At 30.1% G+C, this 20,661-nt stretch overlaps 1 protein-coding gene across 1 annotated transcript; it reads left to right on the top strand.

Annotated features, from left to right (window-relative positions):
• Nucleotides 1-205: 205 nt before the first annotated feature.
• On the top strand, nucleotides 206-19,318 carry LOC148276743 (C-type mannose receptor 2-like). The gene is made up of 5 exons (XM_088233830.1): nucleotides 206-357; nucleotides 11,693-11,956; nucleotides 14,071-14,262; nucleotides 16,801-17,055; nucleotides 18,924-19,318. Exons 1-5 carry the CDS (start codon nucleotides 294-296, stop codon nucleotides 19,079-19,081), a joined length of 933 nt encoding a protein of 310 aa, XP_088089956.1. The 5' UTR covers nucleotides 206-293; the 3' UTR covers nucleotides 19,082-19,318.
• The last annotated feature ends 1,343 nt before the right edge of the window (nucleotides 19,319-20,661 follow it).

The raw sequence follows: 20,661 nt of genomic DNA, 5'->3' as shown, positions 1-20,661 counted from the left end.
TAATTACCAGTCAAATTCAGGTTAAATTAGTTTAAAAACAAAATAATCGTGTTTTAAAAATCACTAACGCAATCTGCTAATTTCGTTGTTGGTAAAACAAGTTTTCGTTTATAGAATATTTTAGTATTTTTCATAACACTCTTCGGCAAAATCGTGATTCATCTGTTAAGAGTTCTCCGATGCGAGAAATCATTTCAGATAACCTTTATATCATACAACATATTCACAAACCTTGCAGTCGGTGTTAACTAAGTGCTCGGAGCGTACGTTTTTTGCAAATAGTTTGTTTTATAATGTTGTTAAACAGCGCGCTGTGTTTTTTGATAATTTGGATAACTTTGGCGTCCGCAGTTCCAGGTAACATTGTTACTATAACTATCACATTTAGTATTTTGACATCACAAAATAAAAAGGTGCCAGAAAGATAATGCGTATATTTTGTTCGTCAAGACAAGTTTTCAAAACATTTTTCAGTATGGGTTATCTATCAGCGAGAACTCACTAGGTCAATAATAATAAAATAAAATATTCAAGTATGCTTTTGATTCGATAGTAAATATTCCCTAAAAACGTCTTTTAAAATTTAAGTTTTACTATTTCGATTATAGTTTACAATTTTACACTTATTAAAGACAATTAGTGATTTTTTACCCTCCCGGGAGTTTATTTACCTTTTTCAGAAAGTTGTATCGAAGAAATACCAATATAACCGTGTTTAAATAAAGGTGGAATGTTGAATGTTACATAGTTTGTAATGGGAATACCCAAACAAGTAAATGACAGATCATAAGCCCTCTAAATATTTAGACTTCCATTTTTACAACTTAAAAAAAAAACTTTTTAATTAAATTCTAACGATTATGTATTTTTAACAAGATTCAAAGCATTCTTTTGTTTATTACGTAGATCATCTCATTTTGTCTGCTAATGTATTTGTAATGTTTTTTACATTCGTCAACTGATTTATTTATACAGTGATTTCATAGTTATCAATTTTTGTTTGACAACACTCTATACAAAACTCTTGTCTCCTCTAGAGTTGAGTAACGATATGATATACCACATACGAAGCGACGTTATACCATAAATCTATCAAGCATATATTTGTCAAATAAAAAAATAGTTGTTATTCATAATTTGATGTAGGGAAGAGTGCTCACGAATGGGACAATCGTCTCCTAGCCAAAACTACTGTCTCAAAAAATAATTAAAAAATATTTCATATCAAAACCACGAGAAAACATGAATTAACCTATAAACCACAGTTTTTTGCCGGCAGTAAGGCAAGCTAGACGTATTTCAAGATTTTTGGTTGAAAAAAAAGCTTTTGTTGTGGTAATTTGTTTTAATTTGTGCATTTAAGCTCACCAAAGCTCAAAAAACCACACTTCTGAGTTTTGAGAGTAAGTGCTTGAGAAGAATATTAGGTATAAGGTGGTTTGATTTTATTACTAACATTGAAGTCCGAGAACGGACGCAGCAGCCTCCTTTAACGAGCGTCTTGAGAATGCGGCGATGGCTTGGACACGTGCTGCGCATGCCTCAGGAGAACCTAAACTCAAGTTGCCTCTTTTTGAAACCTGCGGGATCACTTCGTCCTGGAAGGCCGTCAATGACGATCTTTAGACTTTATTCGGTGAAATTAAAGGGCGCTGGATTGACATGGGAAGAAGCGAGAGTGCTAGCTGGCGATAGAATCTCCTGGAGGCAACTGGTGATGTCCACATGCTCCACTTAGGAGCGGATGTGGAAAAGATATTAATATATAAAATATTTGAAGTTGATCTGCAAGGATATTTGAAATTAAGTTTTAGCAAATTCACTGAAATATAAAACCCTACTGGTTTGTATTTTTCTAAAAATCACGCATTTCCTTGAATGAGACACTGCAGTGATTACAAATGGGATACTAGTAACACATGGTTGAAATACACTGCATATACTATTACAATGGGCGCCCTATGCACCACAAGGTGTTGATCAGGGTTTATTTTTTTTTAATACATAGAAGCACAAAGAAATAATACTATTTTGTGTCTGATAACAATTGACACATATGTGATGGATAATACACATTAATAAAGTGTTTTGCAATGGCTTGAATTCCAAATGTGTAATCTTTGAGCCCATTAAAATCTTAATCATAAAAAAAAAGAAAAAGTTTTGTCTACGTATAACTATTGTTAAATTTAACTATTTGAAATTCCGTGTATTAAAACGGCGTCATTGAAAGTAGTTCGTTTTTATTAATTTTCAATCATTGCATTTTAGGGAAATTTCGCAGTAAATGAAATGTTGTTATTATTACCAAGCGTAAGATTTTTTTTAAAATTAAATTTCCCGTAGCACTGAACTCTTTTCTCCTCGTTGCTCTTGTTACGTTAATTAACTCAACAGAGAGAGAAAACATTTTTGAGAAGGGAATACGGAAGTCTAGACACTTGGCTAGTCATTGGCTAGTTAAATAATTACATTAAATTTTGCGTATTGTTAGCCTTTCTGCCTATACGTTAACATCAACATTTCTTTAACTCTTCCATCTGTTGAATTTTGTGATGTAAAAGAGCTGAAACCTTTATTGATGTGAATAAGATTTATCTGGATGAATTATTTCACCCACTGGGCAACGCCTGAAAATAATATTCAATGTTGTATTTCTTTTTATACTAGTTAGTTGACTAATCTTGATAGCTTCTAGGGAGTAAAATTCAGAGTTCCCTAAATAATTTAGAACAAAAAACATGAAATACACAGTACTTTGAGTTCATAATATTCGCAAGTATTATGTAAAATTTGATTAACAAGGTACGATGGAACTATTCTGTACCTGCTCCCTGCCAAAAGATAAGGTTAACCGATTGAAAAAATAAAAAGGATGTGGTTTTGGCGTACCTTGAACCCGTATCCAGGGACCGGTAATCTTCAACATGTGCAATAATGTGCATTATGTAGCTTAGTGCGCCGTATATTAAAATGTTTTTGATTATATTAATTTAATCAGAACCACCTGACTATGTTTACAAACTACTTTTTAGGAAATAATTATGTAATCGTCCATATTTAATTTAAATCAGGTAATTCTTCTTGATTTACCTTGTTTAAATAAAAAAATTGAAAATTATTTTCAGGCGTTGCCTAGTAGGTGATTTGGTTCAGCCGGATGAATCTCACCCACATGATAAAGGTTTAAGCTACTTTACTTTACAAGCGTCAACGGATGGAAGAGTTGAGGAAATGTGGATGTTCAAACATGGACAGAATGGTGAATGTTACACAGTGTGTAAAGTGGCCACTTAAACCAGCCAATGACAGGTCATAAGCCCTGTAAATGCCTGGACTTCCATATTCCCTTCTCAAAAATGTGTTCCCTCTGTGTTGCAATAAATTAAAATATAAACATGGTTAACTTATTTCACTAATACGATTGACTTTTACATAAAAATATGGAATTTTCTTTTGTTAAATGCTATTGAAATATTTGTATCTAACCACTTACCGACTTTCCTATGTCTACCGGTTTCGAGACGTACTCGTATCTTCTATGTAATACTTATTTTATGGTCATGTTTTTAAAAATTTACTCCAAGGGAGCTTGAAGATTTTGTAGCTGCTTTAAACATAACATACATAGGGTGCTATTATGAACCACTCTCGCGGCATGAGAAAACAGTTTTTTTATGTGTATTTTGTATGTAAATACGCAAGATAATACGGCCCGTAGAGCGTTTGGAATATCGGCCATGGTATGATTCTAGACTGACCTAAAATGTATTATTATCGGAGACTGAACTGCTGAACTGGGTGAAATTACGCGATTGGTCCATTTCATACCATGGCAAAAATCCTTAGGGCAAGATAAAATACAGAGGGTGGATTGATATTTATTGTACCATAGTATATTTTTATTATACCTATTTATTTAATGCGAGACAAATGCAATAACCAATACCCACCGGGCCGATAAATTTTCACTCGATTCCCTTTTGCAGGATTTTTACCCAAGAGTAGCCGCTGAATAAATTTTAAATTAACAACAAATAATAGAATAAATGTCATTCTGCTCTAATTTTAGCGTGCCGTATGAATTTGGATGATACGTGTGAAACGGATCACTCTCTATCGAATATCACCCGGCTGGTTTGTTTATGAGGAAATTCTAGTAATAGTGAACACAGTATGGGTACATATTTAACTATCTGATTTTAAAATTGAGGATATTAACAAAAAATATATTCTGATTGATAAGCAAAAATTAAATATGCCACATTGTTAAATTCGTAAATACATAAATCCTTTTTTAAAAATTAAAATAACAACTAAAATAATAATAATCATAGTTTATTATCAAAAATAACAATTACTTTATCTACTACATACACAAATAGGTAATAGATTTCTCTGGATCATGTCTAGTCTGCCTAATTAGGTACAACCTGCCTTAAGGCAGACATTTTTATACAAAAATAACATTACTACCTACTAGTTGATTTACTATACAGTTATACAATATTAATTTATTATAAATGTATTTGAGTAAATTTTCCGATTTTTCTCTACCTAATCCCAGTAACCATTTTTTTACAAATTTGTTGAATTGAATCCGGGTCATGGTTTTGCAATCTTTGGGTAACATTTTGAATATTTTGGGCCCAGAAACCTGAAATTTCTTTGCTCGAATTCAGAGTTTGTGATAGACCCCATGATCCATCCTCTAGTTTGACTTCTGGTAGTGTGAGAGTGTTTTTTTTTGGGATTTGATAGAATAATTTACTTTTACAAACATCACTATTCTAAAAATATATAATTGCCTTATATCTAAGATCTCAAATTCCTCAAATAACTTAACGCGGGGTTTAACTCAAATAACTTAACCTCAAATAACTTAACGTTTTTCAAAAATTATTTTAATGACTGATTTTTGAGCAGATTTGAGAGGTTTTAATATCGATTTATTAGTGTTTCCCCATCCTATTATACCATAAGTTATAATTGAGTTACATAAAATAAAACATAGTTATTTGAGTTTAATTAGGGATAAGATGTTACGTTCGACTTGAAGATACGGGAAAGTTTTTCTATTTTTTGTATTATGTGTTCTGTCCATTTAAAATATTTATCAATAATTATTCCCAAATATTTTATATGGGGTACTGATTCAAGTATTTCAGAGCATATTTTTAATTGACGGTTTTGTTTAGGCTGTCCCACTGTGGTTTTATTAAATGTTATATATTTTGTTTTGTCAATATTTAAAGTTAAGAGATTGTTATTCAGCCACATTTTCATTCTATTGACACCGTTTTGAGCCTCAGAATAAGTTTCATCTTATTTGTCACTAGTAAAAATTAGAGCAGTGTCATCTGCAAATGCAATTATGTAACAATTTTTATGTGTGTCAGACACAAATGATTAATATACAAAATAAACAAAATCGGTCCGAAAATACTACCATGTAGTACACAAAAATCACTTTTTTTTTTCTTCGCCAGTAATATTATCTATTTTTACTTGTTGTGTTCTACCACATAAATAACTTTTAAACCAATTTAGTAAATTACCTTGCAAACCTATATTTAACAGACGTTTCAACATGATTTTATAAAATATCGTGTCAAAAGCTTTTGCTAAATCTAAAATAATTGAGAGACATTTCTTGACGGAGTCTACATATTTAGAAATAAGATCTGTTATACCAGAGATTGCCGTATCTGTACCTATTCCTTTTTGAAATCCGTACTGATTTGAAGATATAATATAATTGATGTCTATGTATCCTGAAAATTTTTTTTTACTTTTTTTTTCCATAATTTTAGAAATTGATTTTAAAAAAAAGGAATAACCCGCTAAAGTCTCTATTTTGAGGCTTGTCAGCAGGGGAGATAGGGGGGATATGGAAGAAGGTAATGAAAAATACACCATATCACCCAGACCAATTGAGAAAAAATCTTTCTTGGATTTTTTTCTTGCAACTAGCGGGAATTGAACCCGCGACGCCAGTTTCACAGTTGATAAGTAATGATATTGGTCGATAGTTAGCAATATCTACTCTGTCTCCTTTTTTATGAATGGGAATTATAAAACCTTTTTTTAAGGAGGAAGAGAATGTGCCAGATTTAAACCTAAGTTAAAAAATATCTCTTATTATTTGTATAAAGTTTTCTCTAGTGGGCACTGGTTTTTAAATCATGGAAGCACTACAAAAGTTATAATATTGTTTATGGTATATTGACTTCACGTAAATGCACTTTTAGTTGATTGAATATTGACTTATTAATTGTCTATGGTTAAGCTGATCAATGAGAAGAAAAGTCAGATAGATATGTTAGTTAATAAATTGAAATTTCTAGGGTACATGTATACAATAAACAATGTTATTTTATGTTATATTTGCCTGTGATGTTTGCTTTAAGTTGTCATCACTCGTGGGTACACATGAAATTTACTAACAATTTCACTGTTTTTTTCTAAAAACTGAAAGACTTTTCTCATTTTATTAATTATTGTAATAAAAAATCAGAGTTTTTGACAGTTGTAAAAATATGATGTGAATAAAAAGGTTATTTAAACAAAATAAGATAAAGACGAAAAAAAATTATTCAAAAAGAAAGTTAAATATTTTGACAAAATAAGAACAAAAATAGGATTGATAAGAAAGTTTAATTGATTTTAAATAACAAAGTATAGAATAATTGGTAAGAAAGCGAAAACAGTTCTGAAAGAAATCAGTATGTAGTAATAATTATATATATAACTTTTTTTTAGTAAGTAAGTAAAGAAATATTTGCGTTTTTATGATTTACCCAAATATTTAATTTTGAGGGCCATTTTCAACGAGTTGCAAATTATTATTAGAAAATGAAATCGAGTTGGGGTAGAGTGGGATTCGAATCACGGACCTTTGGTCCGTGAGTCCGAGACACTAACCTCAGGACCATTACCCGATTTAATAATAAATTTATGAAAAGGAACGAAAAAAAAAATTGTAAAATTGTGATGGACGTATATGAGTAGACAAACAAAAAAATCACCTTTTCTTCACAGTAAATCGTTATATATGCCCTTTGGACATTTAAATGTTACACAAATAGTACATTATATAATAAATACGTGCAAATAAAAAAATTCAGATTCACAAATATTTTAATCACACAATTTATTTTTTTATTGAATTTTTGTGAAGGCACCGGCCCAAAAATGCATGTTAATATCAAATTGATGATATAATTAATTTTGAAAATGTAATAATATAAGCAGAGGAATTATCGAAAACATGTACGATAGTAGTTTTTACATTATTTTTTATTTGCCACGTTTGAAGTGCGCAGTATTGCAACGCAATATGTAATTTTTATGAATCAGTAAAAACAAGACGTAAATATCAGTTATTTTAACTTTGAATTTAGCTTACCTAGAGATGGACGACGGACGTTTGTGGAAGATTATCGATGACATTGTGGGGAAATGCACTTGACAATGTGATTGTATTGTTATTCTTACTAAGAAATACATATTTTTTTTATTATCACAGCACTCACAAACTAAATGTTGTTTTACACCAACGATTATTGCACTAGTTGTCAAGAAAGATTACCAACCTAAAAATAATATACATTCTTTCTATTAATGAGCTGTCACCGTAACAATAACTATCCCGTTTTTTTTAAAAACAATATTCATAGTAATATTGTTTTAAAATTGATTGATATTTTTTTTTCTTTCTGATTGTTAGAACATGACTTATTTATCTTCGATGAACTTTATTGATCGACATACCAAACATTAATCTGTAAAAATATGGTCTACTATATTCGAACGACAATGTTTGTCTTTACTTTTGAATGGTTGTGAAACAAATGCTTTTATTTTTTATAAAATAACTGTTTACATTTTGGTTAAATTTTCCTTAAATAAATAACCGTGTTAGAAAATGAAAACTTAATTAGGTGGGGCTAAGTTCGGGAGTTTGGGATACTATTCACGAAACCACAATGAATTTAATCTACTTACATGTTAATTTTTATATTTTTTTTTTTTACTTCACATATTTTTTAATTGAATTTTATATGATTGATTCATTAGAAAGTGCAAAATTTAAGAAGCTCCAAAAAAGAGTTACCCTATGAAACCGTTTATGGTTTTTTTTTTTTTTTTTCTAAATTTATAATTTTAAAAACACCTGTCAGGGTTATATACACATTAAATAATTACAACGGGGATGGAGAACATTTTAGAGAAGGTAATATGGAAGTCTAGGCATTTACAGGGCTTATAACCTGTTTTTGGCTGGTTTAAGTAGCCACATTAAACACTGTGTAACATTTTCCACTTTGCCTTTTCCATTTTATGTTTTAATATCCATATTTCTTTGATTCTTCCATCTGTTGATTTTAGTAAAGTTAAAGAGCTGAAACCTTTATTGTAGTGGAGAGATTTATCTGATATTTAGCATTCCCTTATATAAAATGTCCTCAATCCCTGTTGACATTTGTTAATCTTAATACAAAATAAACACAAAAACTTGATTTTTTTCATATGACTTTAGGATTTGCAATAAAACTTTACCAACAAGAGTTACGGATACCACTCCACTAGCTCTCTAATATATCACATATTATCGAATAAAAAAAAAAATAGGCACCGTATCAAATGTTGATGATCCAATAAGTGACCATAATGTTCTTATATGTAATTATCAAAATAACTTAAATAACTATTCAAACAACAGAATTCAAGAAATATCTTCAAGTCACTTTAAAATAAATTATCGATACCTGAAAGAGTATTTTCATACTCAAAAATTTTAAATTAATGTTAATGCGAGTGTAAATAAAAACTGTAACGCCTTTGGTGAACACGTCAGAGCAGCTTTCGAGGAAAGCAAAAGTAGACAAAGGAATATTGGTAATAGAAGACAAGGTTCCATGGTTCAATATGACACTAGATTTATTTATAAAAAAAAAGAATCAACTACATAAACAATGGAAATTGGATCCTGGAAACGCGTCACTTACGGCTCTCAAAAACAAAGCTAGACATATTGTAACTAACTATAGGAGAGTAATCAAATTAAAATATGATAGTAAATATCTCAATGAATGTGTAAATAATCACAGGAAAATTTGGCAAATTTTAAATTCTGTTTTGACAAATAGTCGTCAAAAAACTAATAATAAATGTGTCTGCCTTATAGTTAATGATAAAGTCATTAATAGATCGGAATAAATGGCAACACCATTTAATCATTTCTTCGTGTCGATTTGAGAAGAACTGGCTGCAAAAATATAAAAGTTTTCAAGTGATTTAAATACAATAAAGGCGCTAACAAAAGCTGTCCAATCATTATTTATGACTAAAACATCTAAAACTGAAGTTCTGAGAACCATTTCTACTCTTAAGCAACGAGCGGCTGCATCAAGAGACGGTGTAACGCCAAAAACGGTAAAAAATTGAAAATTAAAACTTTCTGAACCCTTGGTTGGCCTCATTAAGCTAGCGATGGTACAAGGTATATTTCCTGAAAAACTTAAATTGGTCAAAATTATACCACTTTATAAAGATGGATGTAAGAAAAATGTACAAACTTACATACCCATATCCATTATTTCTATTTTCTCAAAAATTTTTTAACGAGTACTTAAAGACAGGCTTCAGATTTCAGAGAATGCTTCCAGTTTCGCTGCTTCGAGCAATTTATTTTTCTATGGTTCATTCACATTTATTCTACCTATGCTGTGTTTGGGGTTTTGCAACTAAGCGCGAAATATCAGAGGTGCAGGTTATTCAGAATAGAGCGATCAGAAATGTGTTTCACCTACCGTATGACACTCATGTAAGGGACATTTATTTTGAAACAAAAATCATGCCTTTTAGCATGCTTTCCCATTTCGAGATAACTAGCACTATCATTAATTAAACTCTCGACTCAATGCACAGTAACATAAAGCCAGCTTTCAGTAGAGACATTTATCAGTACATTACTCGATCAAAAAATAATATTTATATTGGATCTGTGAAGTCTACGAAGTTTGGTACTAGATCTTTACAATACACAAGTTTCAAGGAATTTAATAAATTACCACAAAAAGAAAAAGTACCAATTTCAAAATACAGAAACAGGACATGCAAATTGAAGAATTATTTCTTCCAGAAGTACTTATAATAAATAATGTTAGTTGATCCAGAGAATGCGCATCTTGAACATATAACTTTTAATATTTTACCGTTTTTGCTTGTGAATGTAATTTTTAATACTATTGAAATAATGTTTATTCAATTAAAATCTATAACCTACTTCCACTATCTATTTAAGCAATTAGTAATTAGAAAATGTTTAAAAAGGCTATAAAAATGGATAGTGGAGCTAGGTTGAAGTAAAATGGATTGTCTCATTCGCTTATACCAATATTGAATCAACTGATCCACAACTGTATAGCTTATGTTAGGTTTTTGTTATTTTCATTGTGTGTTTTGTATCATAAATAATATAGATGTACATAAATACCTTGTTTTTAAAACTGTCTGAATATTTGTTAATTATGTTTGTTTTTTAACTTAGTCTTCATTGTTTATTTTCAAATGTAATTTAAAAAAACTAAATTGTTATGTGTCCTCGGCACGGGAAACCCCAGTGAGGTCACATTATTTTTATTATTAATTATAGTTTGTAAGCGAAAAATATGAATAAATAAAATAAATTTTAATTCCTTTTCATATTTTTTTAGCTTGTATTATGAATATGTAATTTTAATACGCTTTTGATATTTTTTTTAACCTGAATTGGATACATATATTTTGTTTATTTTAAAAAACCTTTTCATTCATGTAATTTTTTAACATTATTACAACACTCTCGTTCAGCTTGTACATACATGTAATTTTGAACTTTTTATATTTTTTAATTTTTCTTTTACAGATTGTGTTATGTATATGTCATTTTTAATTTATTACCATACCTTTTAAAATGTTTATTTTGTTCAGCTTGTACATACATGTAATTTTTAACTTTTTATACTTTTTAATTTTTCTTTTACAGATTGTGTTATGTATTTGTCATTTTGAATTTATTACCATAACTTTTAAAATGTTTATTTTGTTATTTTTTAAACTTTTTCATACCCTTTTAATTTGTAGTGAATCAAAATTTTTATTCTGCTTTTGTAAATAATGTTTTAGTTTAAAATATAAAAACGTCTGTAAATATATATTGTTATCTGCATGTCCCTAAATGAGTTTTTTACCAAAACTCCTTGGGAATACTATATAAAATTATACCCATACAATATGTTTTCAATTTTAATTAAAAAAAAAAAAAATACTCAATAGGGGGTGAAAGGCAGTATTTTGTCTACAAACATTTGGACAAACTCAAAATATTGTTAAATTAACATAATAAGGTCTAGTCATGTTATGTCTCGTCTGGTTAGTGTAGTCATTATATTGTATTCTTCTTATCAGCCCGTTTTTCTCCACTGCTGGATATAGGCCTCTTCCAAATTTTTCCATGTTTTTCTGTCCTGGCCACTCTGTTTCCATCCATGGCCCACGAGCTCGATGACGTCGTCAGTCCATCTCCTCTGTGGTCTCCCTACTTTCCTTTTACCTTCGTAGGGTCTCCAGTTTAGCATTATGGGGGTCCACTTATCGACTTCTTGTCTCGCCACATATTATATTATATTATGCGTTTTAATTACAGCTCCTGCAAATGACGCAGCTACTTCTGTATTCAGAAAGGACTACGTGTTTTCGGCCAGTACTAATTCCTTCTACAAAATGCACAAAATTTCAACCACTTGGATGGATGCAAACATACATTGTCGTAGTGAAGGCGCTACTCTGGCTGTACCAACAACAGAAGAAGAAGCTTTAGAGCTTGTAAGACAATTAGATCTTAAATCTAACCCTATTTGGATAGGAATGCACGACATGTATTCTGAAGGAGACTTTGTGACTATAAACGGTAATAAATTAAATAAATTTATTTACTACTTTTATCTTACAAATATGTAGGTTAACAATAAAAATAAACGATTAAATATAAAACATCACAAAGGCATAGCCTGTGTGAGGGGGTATAAGGAATAATTGAATTTGAACAAACGTTTGTACGAAAATACAAATTGGACAAAAATACATTCTTATATATGTATTCGTTAGATTAAGGAATATATAACCATGGAAAAATTAAAATTAATTTACTTTGCACTAGCCCAATCCTTATTACACTACGGAATAAGCGGATGGGTTGGTGCTTTTAAAACAAACATTTTACCGGTCGAAAAAATACAAAAATGAATAATAAAAGTATTTTTAAAAAAACGTGTATTTTTCCCGCTGTTTAATTATTTAAAAAAATTCAAGATTTTAGAGATAAAATTATTATATAAAAAGAATTGTTTGCTTCAAATACATAAAGGCAAAATAAATAGTATTATTTCTAGGTTATTATTATTAGGTTAGTATTCACAAAACGTAAGTACGCGACCTAGAACAGGTGGTAATATCTTAATTCACAAATTTAAAACAACTACAGCACAGCATCATTATACTGACAGAGGAATGTTTTTCTTTGGAGAAATGAACAAAAATAATAAAAAAAACAGTCAGGAATACAATATATTTAAGAAAGAAGGGAAAAGTTACATTTATAATTCTTTTTTATGTGGCACTAAATAAAAACACCGTTTATATATATTTTTTGTAATTTATATATGTTATCCTATAAATATTAATAATTAAAATAAAATAAACTATTGTAACACGTCACTCCCCATAATGTACACAAGAATGATTTATTTCTTTTACGTAATGGGAAACGTTAATGTTAATATATATATTTAATTATTGTAAAAAGTTGTATTTAGTAGTAATATTGTATTTTTATTTGTAATCTGAATAAAAAAATAAATGAAAAATCACAGTATTAATATTTTATAAAGAAAAATTATTTTACTAACAATTTAGAGTAAATTATTCTTAAACACGCAAATGTTTTTCGATAGCCCACTTTTTTAATATTTTTTATGGGTTAAACTTCTCATTCCAGTAATACGATTAGTGAATTCATACTAGGAGCGAAATAATGACGAAAATATTTTTGATCTACTAATAAATATTCCTTTAATGGGAATGGGGAAATATTTTAAATATACTTTAAAGCAATTTTACAAAACACTAATAAACCGATGCATAATTATTTTATACACAAATAAATTGTTCTTTAATGTCTCTAAATCATTTGTCATACGTACACAAGAGCGACTAAAACAATTTACTTCCGTTATATCATGTATGAAGTAAAACTTGAACGAGCGTCGACGTTCAGGGATCTCGGGGTCCTATTTGAGCAGCTTTGGCAGCTTTATTCCCTAGATTGAAGGCAAACAAAAGATGTCAATAAGGGTCACCCCCGTCTACTGGAGTTTCCATTTTAAAGGCTTGTAATCAAATAAAATAAAATATGTTACGTAAAAACAAACACAATATCTTACACAACAGACAATTTTATTTTAGAATGACGAACCATTTTTCAAAATTTTGGTACTCATTTTTAAATCAGGAAAAAACGAACCCAACTTATGATAACACCTAATACATCCGTACATAAATTAAATAAATTTTTGCAAAATACCTGTTTGTCATTTATATGATCTATCTCACAGGTCTTTTGAATGTATTTCATTATCTGTTTTTTTATTTAATTTCTCGAGATACTATAAATGTCTTATCCTCGTTTAAGAGTTAGAAATACTCTCTCGTAAGACTAAATCTTTATTAAAACATTACCGTGTTCATAAATATGATTATAAAACATTGTTCCTCAGTCATCACAGAACTAACTAATATTTAAAAAAAATTATACAAAATTTGAATATTTTTATGTAAAATTGAGCTGTTTCGTTCAATACTTACAACAAAGAGACGTGTTAAGATTGTTTCTATATTTATCTACGCCCACGCTTTAATTTTTATCCAACTTTGTATACATAGGCACTGTATTTTTGTGTAAAATTTTCATTTTATTTGTTTCAATGTTTATGAGCATCTTAAATAAATCTTTTCAAATTCTTTCAGGTATTCCCATTTCCGAAATATATTCAAATTGGAAGAAAGATGAACCAAATGACGTCGGAGGTGAAGATTGTGTAATTATGGACAAAGAGGGATTTTATAACGATGTTCCCTGTAATGGAAAATACAGATATATATGTACAAAGAAAAATATGGATATAACAGTTAACAGGGAATGTAAAACTTATGATCTTGGTAGGTAATTCGTAATATCTATTAATTCAAAAAGCAAATTAGCATAGAAGAAATTAAAAAAATATTTGAGTGGAATGTAAATAATGTAAATTGAATTTTGAACACTGTGCGTAGAGTGTACAGCAGGGGCAAATCGTCCATAATATATAATATTATACTAAAAGTGATTATGTGCAGATTTGACTATCGATAATAATGTTTTATAGTTGCTATATTTAAGGTTGAATAAATTAAATAATTGTTGTTTATTATTGTCATATACAGTAGAACTCCAATTGAACGTAGTTATGCAGAAAGCAGCCAGCCATAGAAAAGGAGAACTGAGATAATAGCACGTTTGTCAAAACAGTGAATAAGCAAATCTACACAACAGTTGAAGAGTTTTTAACTTTGACAAATGATAAACAATCAATACATTAGTTTTTTTATATTTCAAACAGGTATTTGATTACCTATTTGACTAGTTTTAGTAGTAGTTTTAAATTACCTTAAGATTTTTCTAAAGCTGTGGGTGTTTTCTGTTAATTAAAAAATGCCGTTTTTGAGATAAACACTATTTTTAGAAGGTGATTATTAAAGTTTATTTGTATAAATGCGGCCTGGCTGTTTTTAGCAGACCATATAATTGACCTTACTGCACCCTATAACATCAATATCTATTTTTTTCAAAATTGTTGACTGGCTGCTTTCTCAAAACTACGTTAAATTATTTAAACTCCGACTATCCGAATTACTTCAGAATTACTAGAATTTAAAAAAAAAAGACGAAAACGTACTGCGATTCGCAAAATAACGATTATGTCTACGTGGGCTATTGTCCTGTCCTTCCTTCCTCCCTGTAATAAATGTATTCTCGTCGAATGCAGCCCTGGTCTCGATAAACAAACTCGGTAATTATAGGTATGTTTTCGTGTCACTACTTCAAAAAATATTTTACAATATAGGGCGCGTCTTAATAGGTCGATGTTTCGATAGATATAAAATTACGTTTTTATTTCGAAAGTGATCAGAAAAGGGACACTTTCTTTATTAATTTATGTATACCTTGTATTCAAACTAAAATTTAATAGTTTTATTCGTCGTTTGTGTAATTCCATACCAACATTTTCTTTTTTCATATCATTTTTCCTTTTGATTGTTGATTTATTTTATTCTGAATATCAAAACCGTACGGGTTGATTCTTTAATATATTATGTATAAAATAATATGTAATTAGACTGTAACTCTCTTATTTCATAGCACCCGGTACCAAACTGTTAGTTGATAAACAGGTGCATATATTTTCACGGTCACTGTTATCAATATGTACCGACTTTTTCATATATTTTTTTATTTAACCCTTTGTCATAATGTTATTTGTACATTGGCGGGCTTATTGCCAAATGGCAATTTCTTCCAACCAACCAATAAAATGAAAGTTTTATTTTTATTATTCAAGTTACAGAACATATTCAATAGAAAATCTTTAATTTTTTTTATTTTTATTTTATTAAAAAAGAAATATTTGCGTTCTTATGATTTACCCAAATATTTAATTTTGAGGGCCATTTTCAACGAGTTGTAAATAACTCACTATTAGAAAATGGAATCGAGTTGGGGTAGAGTGGGATTCGAACCACGGACCTTCGGTTCGTGAGTCCGAGACACTATCCACAGGACCACAACCCGATCAAAATTATTAATATTAAAAAGCTAAAGATATATAAAAATAGAAAAAAAGTATTTGTTTATAAATTAACTTAAATCAAAACTATTGATCAATGGGAAAAAAGAAAAAAAAAGGAAAAAGGAAAGGAGGAGAGATTAAGGAAGAGAAAGGAGATGTTTTTTCAGACGTGATTTAAACAGAGATAATTTAGTAACATCTTTGATGGTGGATGGGAGATATTTCCACAGTCAAGCCGCACGGACACTTTATGAGTTAGAGAAGAAAGAGGAATTGTGGATGGGTATTAAAAGAGTGCCTTGAGAATTAGAACGAAGAGGTAAACCATGAACTGATTAGCGTTGAAATTTTTCACGCAGGTATTTAGGAGCGTTAGGACTATGAAGTACATTTAACAGAAGTGAGAGGGAGTGATAGTCTCTCCGCTGTCTTATTTTGAGCCATTTCAGTTGCCTACGATAATCAGAAATGTGGTCATATTTCTTTTGACCAAACATATACCTTATGCATGTATTCTGAAGTCGGTCAAGTTTATCGAGTTGCTCACAGCTTAAATCAGTCATGGAAACATCAATGTAATCTAAAATGGGTAGTTTTTTGGGTCCGGCTTAGGTTGGATTTGTTCAGACATTCAGCCATTTACCCCGACGATGGTTCCCGCAACGATATCCGTACGTCTGCGTCGTCGGTACGAATCCGACCTACCCGGCTGACCTCAAAAAGACAATACATATCATTAGTTAATAGTTTATCAGTATTTTATTTAGTATTTGACTTATAAATAAAATAACATTACATTTAGTTTACCAATAGTAACACCGACAGAGTTGTGACATGACGATGGTCCACTAATTCTAGTATTTGCTTTCAGCTTATAATTTAAGTTCGGTTACAAATCGCTGTTACAAGTTACACACTAGACCACAAACGTGGAACCACGCTTTCAGGACGTGTCTAGCTGAGATGGCTTCTTTAGTAGAATTGAACAGTGAAGATGAGGCCTACATTCTGATAGATAAACTAGAAAAATATCCAGAAACTGAACTCAGGGGGAATTTCAACAAGAAGCTAGTTCATATAAACTTCAGTGACGTCAGCAATCACGGTGAATTTGAAACGATCTCAGGCATGTATTTTTTTAATGATTAATTTATTTAAAAACAATGATAATTAACCAAAGGTTTTAATTTGCTTTGTTGAATAGGCCAATTACTGCTTCTATCTCTATGGCGATACCAACAGGCTTGTATGGCTTTTAAAAAGTATGTTAAGGCTTTGAAATTTAAATGTATGTGAAGGCGAGGTTAATATCACATAAATTGAAGGTGTTTAATAAATGTGTTTATAGAAAATTTGTATATTTACATATAATAATAATTTTGGTAAAAACATCAACGAAATTTCTTGGTTAAGTTTCACTTTTTTTATTACACCAACGACTCCTGTCGCCTAAGTAGGCATCTTCAGGACTGGTAAATTGTTTGCAACATTTATTTTTTATACGAGGAGTTTTAGTGACAAGAACATCAGGTAAGATTGGAACAACAAAAGATATAAATATAATTACACTAGATTGCAAAACAGTTCATCTTTATGTTAGGAAAGTTTGCCGTTCGAAAGAAATTAGGATCAAGCATTATTCATTTTTATAATCTGTTGCAAGTTGCATTTTTTATTGTCTTGTTCATTTTCTCTACGTGTTCTTTCCACTCTTTTTGAATAATAAATACCAACTTTTTGTGCAACTTATTGTTAAAAATCTTAAGCATAAATTCTAATAGTGGTACTAACACATATACATAATTTATCATAGATCAAGCGAGCTAAGCTATTTAATGGTGGTATTTAGCTTTTTTTGTTTTTTGTGTCAAACATTTACGTTACATTATGTTTTTTTAAATTTATTTTTTGTTAATGTAATATTTCAAAGTGTTGTATCATTCATTATAGTTTTGCTTTTATTTTTATTATTGTTATCTTCGGTGGAAGAAAGTCTACTGAATATAATTTCAAGATAAATACATTATATAACACCTTGTATAATAAAAGCAAGGTACAAATAACTTGAAACTATAATTTAAAAAATACATTATTTCGAACACAGGTTATATCTTACATCCCTTTCACATTGAAAAAACAACCTTAACATCCTATAAATATTTGTATCCACACTACAAAATGCAATGAAGGTTATGAGTACCATATTGATAAATGTCTTTAAATAAAAAAAACAAGTAGCATACAATATTTAGGCATAATCATTGCCAAAAATGTAAAATGGAAGGAGATAATAAATAACATTGTATAAAGAATAAAAAAACTAGTGTAGGTGTTTATTAAATTTAAAAAATATTAAAAGTCAAAAAAATTCAATAGGTTTACTTTGCCCCAGCCCAATAATATATTGAAGTATAGAAAAATCGGAGCTTTTAAAACAAATATTTTGCCGGTCGAAAAAATATAAAAAAATAATTTTAAGAGTTATATTTGAAAAAGCCGTTTACTTTTTTCACGGTCCAATTGTTAAAGTTATTCAGGACTCCAGACATACAATTGTTATTTCAAAAAAATTGTTTATTTAAAATTATGACAACACACATAGTGTTTCGACGTCACGAAACGAGTACGAAACCTAGTACAATTGGTAACATCTTGATTCTAAAATTAAAAACTACAACAAGACAACACCATTATATTTAAAAATGAATAACTTTCATTAATTAAATGAACACAAGAAATATAAATAGCAGACAACGTATTTAAGAAAGAAGCCAAAAATTAAATTCATATTTTTTTTTACGTGACACTTGTTGAAAACACTGCATATTTTCTTTTCATTAATATTTAATATTTATTTGAAACACATTATTGAACGACCTTTTTTTTTACTTAATGGGAAAAGTTAGTGTAAATATTCGTTTTTTTAATGGACTAAAAGAAATAGAAAAATATTATGTTTATTGTCCAAGCTTTAAAAATCTCTTTCAATTTCAGGTCAGACGCTAAAAAAAGCTGGGTATGACGAATGGGCTCCTGGACAACCAGATAACGCAGAAGGGGATGAATATTGCGGTAGCATGTTCAGGAGTGGAAAATTAAACGATATAAGCTGCAGTGTAAAAGCTATGTTCTTCTGTGAAAAAGATGCCTAAAATATCACTGGTGTTTTATTGGTGATGTACAAACAAAATGCCACCCGCCATACGAATAATTCAAATAATTGAATCATACAAAATAATATACAAGAAATACCTTGAACAAACGTGAAGAATGTGAAAAAAATATCAACATTATTCCCATCCCTAAGTGCAGCGTATCTTGCCAGTCTGGGGACAATGTAAAATTGTCGAGTTAAAATACCTTTATTAATAAATATTTTAAAACAACCATATTTCCATTATTTATTTTCTTGCTTCTCTGACAATTTGATGTTTAAAAATAAAGGTAAAAACTCTGAGTAAATAACGCGCGCGTTATGGCTTATAGAGCCGCCCATATCCACAAAAATTAAAGTAGGATTGTAAAACACCAAGTTAGCTACAGTTTGCAGCTAAACCAAATTTGTACTCAAGTCGAGAATTCCCAAATCGATAATGTTAATTTTGCATTGTAAATACTTTAAATTATATCTTTCGCAGTGCAATAAATCCAATTTATATTTCTGCAATTTTTATGTTATATAATATAATTATTCATAATATTTTATTTGTCAAACTTTTCAGAGGGTTATTTCGATTTATAAGTCCATTGTCAAATAAAACAATAATCGCCGCCAGCAGAGTGAAGTTATCGTTAATAAATAAAAAAACGCTTTTGTTCTATGCAATATAAAGAAATGGCATCTCTATAAGCGGTAGCGCATTATAACTCTTAAGGATAAAAAGGTGTGCTTTTCTCTTTTTTACAAATGCTTTCTTGGTTATAGGTTATAAAATTATGAGCATATATATAAATCTATACGTCACAATTATCAAGGCCGAAAATATCGCCATTTACTAGGAACATGTTTTTTCATGATTTATTTTTTAAAGCTATATATAAAAACATTTTTCCACAGTATCCACATTAATTTTGAAGCTGATTTAATTTTTAAAAATTAATTTTATATATTTTTATCGGTATTCGTAGTATGTGATATACAATAACATTTCAGTGTAAAGCTAGGGTTTCCTAGGACAGCGGTGCCCGTATTTTAACGGCCGTAGTGAACGGTGATGCAGTGGACAGCCGTCGTAACGGTGACTAGAGTGTGGTTTTCTAGGAAAACGGTGTTATCAACACCATTTAACACCGTTTTCCTAAGAAACCACTCTCTAGTCGACGTTACGACGGCTGTCTACTGCATCACCGTTCACTACGGCCGTTAAAATACGGGCACCGCTGTCCTAGGAAACCCTAGCTTAACTCTAGAATAGAATCAATGGTGACGCGAGAGAGAGGCGCAAAACTTAATTCCTCGATAGCTTAGAGAGCGCATGAACTAATCCAAGATGGTCCAACAAGGTCAGACAACACACATGTTACTAAGGACGTTTACTGCCACTTAATATGCAATGGAAATTGACTCACCTGTGTTGAAGTGTTCCCCCTCGATCCACCAGATATAATATGCGGGAATGATGCCGATGTTAGGTTCTTTCTTTAATCACCTTTGTGTTTCAGGATTGGATATTGGATGCGGTGATGATAATAATGCCATTGACACTTTAGCGAATACTATAACATAGTAGTA

The sequence above is a fragment of the Micrasema longulum genome, unplaced genomic scaffold (genome assembly GCF_059751315.1).
Source record: "Micrasema longulum isolate JH-2025_06_02 unplaced genomic scaffold, ASM5975131v1 h1tg001152l, whole genome shotgun sequence".
In the NCBI taxonomy this organism is placed as follows: Eukaryota; Metazoa; Arthropoda; class Insecta; order Trichoptera; family Brachycentridae; genus Micrasema; species Micrasema longulum.
This window is presented reverse-complemented; position numbering and strand designations above follow the sequence as displayed.